Below are 12,800 nucleotides of genomic sequence, written 5' to 3' on the forward strand. Positions count from 1 at the left end.
GGCTACAACCTATAGCAGTTTTATTTTTATAATTTGAGAACCCTTTTATTTGAATTCTTGTAATGCAGGAGATGTATTAGCACACACGCGGGTACCTTGTTGTGTTGCACATACGAAAAGCCTAAGGATTTACTATGTCAGTTATAAGATACTCACTGCCACCAGATTTAGATTCAGACATATCCATAGACGTTTTGAATTTTGGCCAGGTCAGCAGGAACCAGCTGACATTCGAACCATGTATGGGCAGGCTGAATGTACCAAGCTGATCAGAACCCCATCTTTTACTACCACTGGCAGCAGTGTATAACACTACACTGTGCTCACAGTTTCTGGTTACTGGCCCCTACTACTTTTGTTGAAGGACAGCATACTTCCATATTGTCTTTCAGTTCTTTTACCCCCTAATATGCAGAAGGAAAAAAACATTCTGTGCGTAAAAGCACCATAAATAGAAATGTAGCTTTTTTTTCCTGTTATCTTTTCATATTTCTGTCAGTTATTAATATAGTCCACACAAAACTGACAGACTTGTGCATGATGAAAAAATTAGTTTCTTCATCTAGATTCGTTATTCTAGTTATTTACTTTTGTTAAATTAGGTTGATTCGTTCAATTCATATTCAGGATTCTTTCATTTTATGTCTTTTTCGAAAACATAAAAGTACCATTTCAAAATAATGCTGTTTTTGTTAAGCCAAAGATGATTTAAAGAGTCATTGTAATCATTTGATGAAGATTTTTTTTTTTAACACACACAGTCTTTGACTTCAGAAATATGTTTACAGTTCAATTTCAACAGGAATTCTATGTAAAATTTGATTCCAATTTTAATTAGAATTTCTGAAATTCAGACGAAATTCATTTAGTTATTCGGAGCATTCAGTAAACTTCATTTATACTGCAATTTGGGTATTCGGATATATCCGAATCTCCGAATAATGAAAAATGGGTCTGAATATTTATTTGGAACGATACGAACCGCACATGTCTAAAAACTGATATTTCAGTTTTTGATATCTACAGAAAAGGTAAAACACCTTATAGTTACTTCTAATTTTGAGGAAGTGGTGGTGAAAAATGTGATTCTTGCTTTCCTAAAGCTGGCCATAGATGGATTGAAATATGGCTGGTTCAGCAGGGATCAGTGGAATTTCAATCCATTTATGGCTGTTCCTATACCAGAGATGTCGATCTAATGATCAACTTCTTTTTTACCAGCCTGTTGGAAAATTCTCCTTTCTAATTAGCTGCAGCACTTATCAGTGTATTCTTACAGTGAAGGAGTCCCCACTGTCAAAATACAATAACAGTGGGGAGGAATTCTCCCTCCACTTTGATTGTGTGGATGGGGGAATTTGTTCTGTTTTTTTTCTGACTAGGCCCTCTGGCTGATCGACAAAAACTGATCCATGTACAGGAATCCTAAGTCTATTCACAGTCTTTTTTAAGGAGTCCATTCCTCCCTGTTGGATGGTTACTGTATTTTAAAATTAAACTTTAGTCAGAAAATGAAGTCCTGATAGATAACTTCATGCAGGCCACTTTTGCAGGTATAGCTATGTAAAACATTAAAAATAAATGCCTATACCATTATATACTGTCCATGTAATATACTGTCTCACCCTGCTCTGCACATGGTCAGTTGCTAATTAAGAACTGTACCAAAAATCAGAACCACTAGAGATGAATCTGCTGATAGCCTAAAGATTTACTGCTGCTCATGGGCTCTTGGGTTTCAGCTAAATGGCAGGCTCTGGCAAGAAGAAGCAGAGACAATAATGGAGGCAATTTACAGCACACACTAATCGTGGTAGCATAATCATTAATGTAGAATGTATGCAGATTATTTTTTAGTTGTTATGGGTAAAGCTTTGTTTTAAAATATAAAGAGAACAAAAAGAAGATTGGGAAAACCCAAAAGTTAGTGGGAGGGTACACAACTGCAAGGTAGGCAGTTACAGCAGTAGAACCCATGAAAAACATAGTACCATAGTAGTTAAGGTTGTATAAAGACAATAGTCCATCCAGTTCAACCTGTGTAGGTGTGTGTGTCAGTGATGATAATCATTTCCCATATCCCTGTATATTATCTTCTTTGAGATGTACATCCAACAGTCTTTTAAAAGTATCAATACTCCCTGCTGATACCATCCATTAGGGAAGAGAGTTCCACATTCTTACCGCCCTGACAGTAAAAAAAACCCCTACGCAGCTGTAGGTTAAACCGCTTCTTCTCCCATCTCATTGTGTGGCCATAAGACATAAAGTTGTTCTGTAAGACATTCATAAAATGATGGGCCTTTAATGAGTGAGCTGTCCCCTCTGCCCAGGTAATATTGGGGTAATTGAATTCCGTAATTATGATAACATTTCCTTGCTTCGCTGCCATTCCTAACTGTGATAGAAGGTCCAGCTCCTCCTCCTCCTTCAGGTCGGGGGGGGGGGGCTAAAACATACCCCCACTATTAATTTCCAACTTCTTCTCTGTGGAGTTCTACCCACACAGATTCCACCTCCCCCATCGTTCCATTACCATTAACAATGTTGCTCCTCTCTACCACCCTTACATCATTTTTGATATAGAGGCATACCCCTCCCCCTCTTTTACCTTCCCTGTCCTTCCTATACAAGGAATACCCTTGTATATTTACCAGCCTGTCGTGTGGGCTGTCAAACCAAGTTTCTGTTATTCCCACAAAGTCTAAGTACTCCTCGTGTAATAGCAGTTCCAGTTCCTCCATTTTGTTAGCTAAGTTCCTGGCATTTGTATACTCCTCTCAGTGTTGAATGAGTGGATATTTGTTTCTCTTTAGGTATTCTCAAGCTTTGTTTTTGATTTGACACCTTATTCATCCCGGGATTTGACGTCACTTTATCACTACTGACTCCCATACTACCCTCTGTCTTTTGCTCGCTGCTGACTGTTACTACCTTTAAACCCTCCCCCCAACACCTGGTTTAAAAGCCCCTCCAACTTTGTGTCCATTTTTCTTGCCAATAGAGCTGTACCATTAAGGAGCAGCCATTCTTACTTAAGAGCTGTTAACCAACCTAGAAGTCAGCCCAGTTCTCCAAGAACCCGTACCCTTCTTCCTACACCAGTTCCTTAGCCACTTGTTCAGTTCTCTAAGCTCCCACTGCCTCTCTGGTGTGGCTCGAGGCACAGGTAGGACCTTGGAGGTCCTTCTCCTCAATTTATTCCCTAATTCCCTGAAATAGTTTTTTAGGACTCTCCACCTTCCTCTTACTTTGTCATTGGTGCCTACGTGCACCATGACTGCTGGGTCCTCCCCAGCACCGTTCAATAATCTGTCCACCCGATCTGCGATTGCCCTCTTTTTCTTTCTAATATTTGAGTCCCCTGCTACCAATACCTGTCTATACCTGTCTAACCTTTCCTGCATCTCTGCCCCCCTCCTTACCAGAGCAGTCACTCCCTTGGCAGCTCTAGCACTACCACCCCTGAGCTTATATCCCCAACATCATGCAACTTGACGTATTTGTTGGGGTGTACCAACTCAGGACTGAGCTCCCTAGCGCTCTTCCCTCTACCCCTCCTTCTATCTGTCACCTCTCTACCTACCTTTGGCTTCCGTGCCTCCATGACTCTGCACTCCTTCACACTGGCCCCACCAGTACCTGCTGAGTAATGTCCAAGCTCATTTCCAGGTTGTTGATGATGCACAGTGTTGCCACGATTGGCTCATCAAGGAAAGCATACATAAAGCAAGATGTGCACTGAGTGGCATCACCAATACTGTTGGACATTATTATCCTCTTTTCTAATGGGGATAAAAGGGTAAGGACCTGCTATTTGTTATCTACACTATAGATAAGATATCGTCTATAGACCAAGCTCCCCTAATGCTATAGCTACTCCAAATAAGAGATGAAAGAAGTCAGCCCACCAAATCTCACCTGTACCCTAAATTTAACTTTCAAGTAGACTGATACTTTAGTTACATAATTTGATTTAACTGTCATGTTGATTGCTATTAATGCAATTAGCAATGTTTTTATGTACTTGGCTGATAATATACTGATTAGGTAACAAATCCTGTGGCACCCCCTAGTACAACAGATCCTGAAGGCACCTAGGTGATTACTTAGATGGTGTCCTCTGAAAAATGCCCTCACTTCCTTGCTCTGTTGTTCCCTGACTATAAACTGCACAGAACTTTCATTAAGCTGAATACAGCAGTACTATCCTATAATCAAGTCAATGTTTTCTTTCTACTAGCAATTCATGAGGCTGACAAAATCTGCCTGCTGCACTGGGACTGTGATGTAGAATGCAAGCATGGGACAATATAGATAATGAACAAGGCTGATTTTCATAATGGGGTTCTGTTTTATTGGGACAATCTCCCACAAGTTCCTAAAACATTAATGTTGTCACATTTTATACAATTAAAAAGACATTAAATAACTCAAAGAATTGGAGCATCAAAGCTGACCAATCAAAGCTTGATTAGTGGCAGTGCTTGTTGCCATGGAGACATGTTTTCATATTGCTAATAATGATAGCTCTTGCAAAAGCAGAGGACATTGCATCCATTAAAATGATTCTCAGTAGTTTAACCAATGAAGAAAAAAATCAGAAATTTCTCCCTAACCTTTTCTCTCTTGAAAACCGAGTCACTGATTGCGTACAGAACACTAGTTGTAATTTCGGAATGGTAATAGGCAGCAGAGAATTTCCAAGAAGGGGGATGTGTTTAACCCTTACTTGTCAACTGGCTATGTACAGTATATACTGTACAGGAAATGAAAGATTCTAGCAAAGCTTTCAGCATTGCTCATGAAATTTAGGATGTGAGCTCGGAATATAAACTGCTATTGCTTAAGGAGCGTATTTGTTTATAAAGGTGAGTAAGGTTTTTAAATAACAGGGTCATTTGTATATAGTATATACTAAAAATGAAGTAATATATAAAAAAGGAAAGTCATTCTGTAATACACATGGAGCTTGCTGAGTTTGGCTTGAACAACAGTCCAACGGAGTTTTTTTTTTTATTTATTTTGTTCTATCCGTCTATCTGTCTGTCTGTCTGTCTGTCTGCCTGTCTGTCTGTCTGTCTGTCTGTCTGTCTGTCTGTCTGTCTGTCTGTCTATCTATCTATCTATCTATCTATCTATCTATCTATCTATCTATCTATCTATCTATCTATCTATCTATCTATCTATCTATCTATCTATCTATCGAACTCTTGTGACTTATGAACTTAAATAATTACTATTAAATCTATTAGTCTGTCTGTCTGTCTGTCTATGTATCTATCTGTATCTCTGTCTGTCTGTCTGTCTATCTAAGCATCAGGTGAACGCATGTGGCTTATAAACTTAAATAATTTCTTTTATTTTTTTTTTTATAAAATCACTTCATTTATCAAATTTTTTGCCCCTTTATTACTTCTGCCTTTGAAACTCATGTACTACCTTGTGTGATTTTACAGATCTCAAATGCATTGTGGCATATCTTCATTGTCAACACCATCTACATGTGAAAACCATTCTGAACAACGATTTAAAAAATCATTAGATACTCAGGGAATTTTCTTTCTTATCAGGTACACCCTAATCACTGAATGCGGTGCCAATCCCCCCCTATTGCCTGGGTTCCCCCTGTATTGCACTCCCAGAATGGAGAGTAGGGGAAGCGGCTAGTAAATATGTCATTTACTGGCCCTTCCTTGTAGGGATAAATATGTACAGAATGGGTGTAAATTCCCTTTGTACTGTCGGCACCTTCCCTTTAAAATAATGTTTATTGTTCAATTGTACACACCCTACTAAGGAAGGTTCCCTGCAGAATAGCTCAAATGTCAGTTAACTTACAGTAGCTATCTCAGGTTTAGATGGATGCTGGAGGGTTAACATTCAAACCAGCTTCTTACTTCCCATAGGGAGTTTAATAGTAAGATTTTTTCACCTGGATTAACATTGTCGTACGGTACAGCCTGCTATTGCAATTATTCTTGCTGTTTGATTTTTCAATGTATTTTAAGTTTCAGTGAAGAAGTGGGAAGTGCAACTTTATATAGAAAGTTAAAGAGACAGACAGTCCAGAGGGAAAAGCGTGTTTCTGAAGTATGCAACAATCCCAAGAGATATTAGATGGTTCAGGCCATTAGAATCTAGCTGTAAATTACTTGAAATGTCCTTTTTTGGTGGTACTAGCTTTTAAATTATTTTTTGGTTAAAAAAAAAAAAAAAAAAAAAAACATTAAGCCAGTTTTTAAAACCATTACATGTCAAATTGGTACTTACTGAAAAATGAGATTTTCATCTTTTTATTTTTTTTATTTCCATGGATACCAGTCCTTTCAGTGCACTTTGACACCGTGTGGTTAGATTGCAACTACAGTACATCCTTTATTATGATTACATATGTAACCTGATTTTTCCTGTCAAAAACAGTTGCTCCATAATGTAGGGAATTAAATTAAGTTTGACTTGCTAAATTTCATATAATTATAAAATAAAGATCAGATAAAATGTATATCATTACATATAATGTATGCATTTTTAATTATATTATTTGCATGTCACTCCCCACACTACTGGGTTTATATAACATATATATATTTTAAGAAACCCTTTTTATATACTAAATCATACTACGTTGACAATATTTGTAGAATGAAAATGATCCTATAGGCCTACTAAAAAGTTTACATTCTATTCCGATTATCACTGGAAGCTCTACTGACCCATAATAATCCTGAGATATCAAGACATCTCATAATGTTACCCATTTAAGTATAGGATATACAGCACATGCTGCTACTTAATGAGGTGTAAAGGAATCACTTACATGATCAATGAGCTCTTTCACCAAACCATTCCACTGTCCTTTTTCATCTTGAGATCCGTATCTACCATCTTCCACTAAGCGTATGTCATATTCAAATCCAAGGATTTCTGAAACCTTTTTTAGGAGGTCAATGCAAAAGCCTTCAAATCGGTCCTTGCCAAACAGAGGGGTATCAGACTTTTTAAACATCACATAAGGCTCTTCCTGAAAAAATAAAAAATAAAAAATAAAATACATATTTCTACATGTTTTTCATGGATATTTATCTGATGAGCAGACAAAGGTTGTGCAGAAGCCTCCATGGCTGTCCCATTTAGGCACATCTGCCCACTGTTATGTTGTTGTATTAGAGGTGTGTAGAGTTTTACATACTCACATTAGCCTTAGATAAATGCACAGATAAATGCTAAGCAGTGATGCTGACATATCCAAAGAGGGAACAATAAGGAGGTTTCCAATGGGGATATCATGAGTCATCCAGACCAGTATGGTGCTCACCTAATGACATCAACATCAAGCTGTCTAGTAGTGTGGAAGCTGAGGCCAGTGCAATGATAATCTGAGTTTACTGGAGATGGGTTGGATAATGACAAAGAATTGAGCTATCATATGCAATCCCAAAGTGATGCAGTGCACTTATGTGTACAATAACTTGTACTATTAGGGTATATAGCCATTTTTGAGATGTGAGGAAAACTGATGTTTGCATGTATTGTTTTGTTCCTTTATTTATGAACTGATTGTTTATAAAGATTTTTGCATTTTTAAATGTGATAAACAGGCAAGACTGGATATCTGTATAGCCGATAGAGACCAAGGCCTATGGTAGAAAGGAGGTAAACATAAGTAGCATATGTAGGTAGCTATGCATACATCATGTTTATCTTCTTATGGCGTTTTTCCACTGCATGGAACCGAACGGTTCGGCTCGCTTTTGTGCTTTTCCACTGCTGGTACCGCATGGTATAGTGTAGGAACGGTTCGGTACGGTATGGTACGGCGACGCTTTTTCACTGCATGGAACCGAACGGTACGGCTCTCAAAAACAGTACCTACTCGATTGTGGTTCCAAGAGGTACCATACCCGGTACCATATCCCACAATCCTTTGCATGCAGTCACTACTAGCCACTGATTGGTCAGAGAATCCCACCCACCCCGTTGTTATCCCACCCACTTAACTTTAGTACTACTTTAGTGGAAAAGCAAACCATACCGTACCGCACCGAACCATTCCAACACCGTACCATGCAGTACCAGCAGTGGAAAAGCAAACCGGGCCAAGCAGGGCCAAGCAGGGACGAATAGAGCTGAGCCGGTACTTGCAGTGGAAAAGTGCCATTAGTTACTTTACTTTATTAATCCCAAAGGGAAATTGGTAAATTGTTGCTCTCAGTAACACTTTCCTGTGTATGACTTAAGGTGCTAGACTGCCAATTGCCCAACCAGTGAAACCTACCTGGGTCTCCATTATTGCTGTCCCTGCACAGGTTGCACATTTTTGTTGCTGTATACAGTTCTGTATACTTACAATTCACCCACTCTGGGTCATTAAAGTTACAACTAAACAGAGTAAGGTAACAGTTTGCCTGCTCTTCTAGTCATTGAGTTTAGTTGTACTGATTCAAACTGTCTTTTACCCACTCCACCTTCAACATTCACTTAATTAGGAGGGAGCAGCATAAATAAGTCAATCTAGAGAGAAAATATAAGTCCATTCCACAAGCTCTCCAAAAAAGTAGATTTTAAGTAAACACGTGGGAATAATTAATGTTTCATATGTTTAAACGTGAGCTTTCTGTTTTTTTTTGTTTTTTTTATCATATTAAAATGTATGTTTGCTATCCCATTTTTCTATTTTACCTGCAGAACTAACCTTCTGAAGGTCAGTGTAAATTAGACAGCTGTTTTAAATAGTAAGCTCCATAGAACAGGGACATCCTGTGTCTGCAAAATCTTCAGTACACATCTGCCTGCTTCTTAAAAAGTATATTTATAGTAATGTGTTTCTAAAATGCAAATATGCAATTATTAGTCAGCCAACTGCTTTTATAGATCATAGACTACTATAAATTTTCTGCTGTCATGAAATAGCAGTATGCATATTTTAATAGCTATACCGTTAAAATGTTTAATGTATACTGAATTCTACTTTCTTTTTTTTTTTTTCTTTACAGCCTATTTTCCTGTTTATTTCTAGAAACAGACAGACTTTGAATTCTAAAGCTCCAACTATTTTTCTAAATCGATTCTGTGGCCAGAGGTGCCCTCGATATGGAATATTGTATGCTGTGAAATTGCTATGGGAGAGTGGTTTTTGCTGCTTGGGTCACATCTCTTTCACTGCACAAGTCATTTCAATATTAACAACAAGGCATGGAAAATGAAATAGGAAGTTGGCCATCTAGAAATTCATCCCGTGGCTTTTTTTTCCGTACGATTAAACCCCATCACAATTAGGGCATGCTCTTTTTCTGGGGAATTATGAATATTTCAACACAGCCATATCGGGCATCCATAGCTTGATAAAAATGGATATAATTAGAGCAGATGGCCTGAAGGATCCAAACTCTTAACATAATTTGACAAAAAGTATGTGAATCTCACGGCTAACTGAAATACCACTTATATGGCTGTAGATAAAAGTATATAATATGAGAGGATCTAGCTAACTGATTCAGATCACTTCTAAATAGTCAAAATAGTAAGACTCATGTATGGCTCACTTTTAGAGCACTGTGGACTCTGAATGCTCTTTTTAGAAACTTAATTTTAAAGCGTATGCATTATGTGGGTATACTGTACTTTTGAAAAGCCAAATAAGCCTAGCCCAATATAATAAATCTGAACAGTGCTTTAAAAGTAATCATGCTCCCCAATCCCACAAACTGTTCTGCTTTCCTCTCTGACTTCCTAACTTCATGCCAAGATCCACAAACCTTTATTCTTTATAGTGAGAGTATCCTTATTTGCACATCCATTGGGCAGCAGAATGTCAGTTAAAAGGCACTTACCCATAAAGTCAGAGAGAGTAAACAACACAAAGAATTTCTAGCTAATAATTTTAAATATGTTTAGCATTAAAATAACGCCCCCCCCCCCCCCCTTTCCCCTTCCTAAAGCACAAATCCAGGCAAGGAAAAAAATGATCCCTTGCAGTGTGGTTCTGTCCACAATGAAAGGATTAATAGCTTGTTTTGTCTAGGGGAGAAAAAAAAAAGTTTAACTTACCTGATCCTCCGCCCTCTTGGCAGATGGTGCTCCCCCCCTGCTCTGATGGTGGGCTCTCTTTTGGCATCATCACATCCAGTGCAGGGATATAGACCCTGCTCTGGTTTTGATGATGTTGGGGGAGTAGAAACTGTAGGGACCAGTCTAGCTGTGGGAAAGTGCAGGGGACCCTAGACTGCTGTAGTGTAGGGAGAAGAAGCTGCGAGGTCCATTCTAGCTGTGGGGAGGAGTTGGGCATCGGGTAAGTAAATCTTCTTTGTTGGTTCCCCTAGACCAAAATGAGAAGTTAACCCTTACAGTGAGGGTACACATCTACCAGGGATGTAGAAAAAGTAGGAACTTGCCAATGTTAGAAGAGGTAGCTAATCACCTGGGGAGCATGATCAACTTAGACTAGTTAAAGTGATAATAAAGTCTTGTTTTATTTAATAATAACAAACATGTTATGTTTACCTGCTCTGTGCAGTGGTTTTGTAAAAAGGGAGCCCGGATCCTTTTTTCGTGTCCCTCGCCGGCGCTCCTGGCTCCTCCCTTCTGCCGGGTGCTCCCACAGCAATCAGCTTGCTCTGCAGGCACCCAAGCAGGCACACTCTCAACCCACGGATCTGTGTGTCCATTCACACATGGAGCTGCGGCTCAGTCTCACCCCCTCTGCCTCTTGATTGGCCCACTGGCTGTGATTGAATGGCTCACGCTGCTGCCAAAATCCAATCAGGAGTGTAAGTCCCCAGAGAGGCAAGGTTCTTATGGACATCGCTGGATCGAGAGGGGGCTCAGGCAAGTATTATTGGGGGCTGGGGGGGGAGGGGACTGCTACACACAGAAGGTTTTTTTACCGTCAGTAATAGAATGCATGAAGGTAAAAAACCTTGTGCCTTTACAACAGCTTTAAGGAGGCTAAAGGAGAGAACCTGTCCTTAGATAGCAGATAACTGTATGGTGCTTGCACTCTTGAAGAACTTTTATATTTAAAAGTTCAAAATGCAGTACACGTTCACTGTAATGTAATATTTTTCCTACAGTTCTGCTCTGTTGAACTGCACAAATGTTTTAACTTGTGAGAGTGAAGTGATTGATTTTGAGTGCATGTATCCACATTATTGTAGCTCAAAAAATACAAGATTTACGTTAGCCATACACTGTTTTAAATTAGCTCACTGGAAGGCCATGCCAACTGCCTTCCATCCAACATCCCTTGATTGAAAAATCAAAGGAGGAGGGTGAAAAATTGGCACCCAAATAGCACCTGCAACGAATCAGATGCAGCTGCGGTTTGGGTATTTTGACAGGTGGCGGGACCAGCTGTTAGAATAAAATAGCCACAGTGTAGATGGAGTAAGCTGTTAGATTGTTTTTTGTTCAACCTGCTGACAGAACAGAAAAAAATGTGTATGTGTATAGCCAGCTTTAGAATGGTGTAAACCGTACATTTGAGAAAGTGTGTGACTAAGGAATGTTTGGTAGTTTAGTGAAGTAGTCACTGCACAGCAATTTGGTGGTGTCCATGGTACTGATTCTAAATAGGGATGGGCTCTGTGTTCGAACCAGGTGTAAGTTAGCTGAACACAGGAACGTATGGGGCGCTCAGCAGGAATTTTGCCTGCTGATGGGCACCCCAAAATGCACTGCGCTGTTGCAGTGCATTGATTGCTGATGATTGGTCGAAGCATGCACCTGACCTGTATGCTTTGGCCTATCACAGCACAATGTCATGTCAGAGCCATGATTGGCCAAAGGCACGGTACCTTTAGCTAATCCTGGCTCAGGGGCTAAGTACATGCCCCACCCAAAGGTCCTGGTATAGACATTTTTTTTTTTCATTTTTTATCTGTATTGCCGGGAGCCGACAATACATTACAGCTGCGAGCAATTTTAAATTAAATTTTTTCCTTTAGAAATGTCAGTATTGCTGCAGCAGGCTACGTACATCGTACAAATGCGCCACTTTACAGGTACATTAAGGGGACCCCCCAGGCACGATATTTAAAGGATTTACATGTTCGATAGAACTTTTTCCCTGTTTGAGATGTTCTGGTGTGAACCGAACAGGGGGGGTCCGGCCCATCCCTAATTCTAATACTTACAACACTTTAAGGTTCGATTTAAATATTACTAATTTTATTTTTTGTTTAAAAAAAGAAAAGTAATAATAATTTCCATTTTTGTGAGAAAAGTATTTCCTCATTCACAATAATAGGTATTATAGAAAATATGGTGTTGAAGTCAGTGCTGTCAAAGAGAATACCTGAAGAGATATCTCTCTAGAGTTCCCTGCACATTTAATACTGTCTTGCAGCTGCAATCCCTCTGATTTCTTAGTCTGTGTTCAAGAAACATGGAGGAGAGAGTTTTTCTTTAATTGATTTGGGAAATGTGGTTAGCAGCTTAAGGGGAGATGTAGACACTAATTATATTATATGAATATGTACATGTATAGACAAAACCTTTTTCCAGTTTTGCCCATCATTTGTAAAGATTTTCACTCACTTTCTGTTGCATTTTTGGGACAAAAAGTGAAAGGAAATAGCCCCAACTTCTCATAGACAACACAAAAAAGTGACAAGGGTTTTAAACTTCCCCTACTCTACCAAAATTTAAAAAGATAGTTTTGGCTATGCAAACACTCTGGGCTTTTTTTCCACGTGAACGCAGGGAAACGCAGTTCCAGCACCTCCAGTACTGAATTTATGTAATGGGAAGGTGTGCTGGGGGTTGTATTGATGCTGGCTACTGGGGAATTAATGGCTGGA

General features: G+C 39.1%; 1 protein-coding gene across 1 annotated transcript in view; it reads right to left on the reverse strand.

Annotated features, from left to right (window-relative positions):
* The window catches only part of GRIK3 (glutamate ionotropic receptor kainate type subunit 3), an 813,353-nt gene that overhangs the window by 237,983 nt on the left and 562,570 nt on the right, over positions 1-12,800 (reverse strand). Inside the window, exon 10 of the mRNA XM_082244657.1 lies at positions 6,821-7,024. Coding sequence (XP_082100783.1) covers positions 6,821-7,024 — 204 coding nt within the window. The remainder of the gene's footprint in view (positions 1-6,820; positions 7,025-12,800) is intronic.

Source organism: Pelophylax lessonae (genome assembly GCF_965119305.1).
Source record: "Pelophylax lessonae genome assembly, chromosome: 2".
Lineage (NCBI taxonomy): Eukaryota > Metazoa > Chordata > Amphibia > Anura > Ranidae > Pelophylax > Pelophylax lessonae.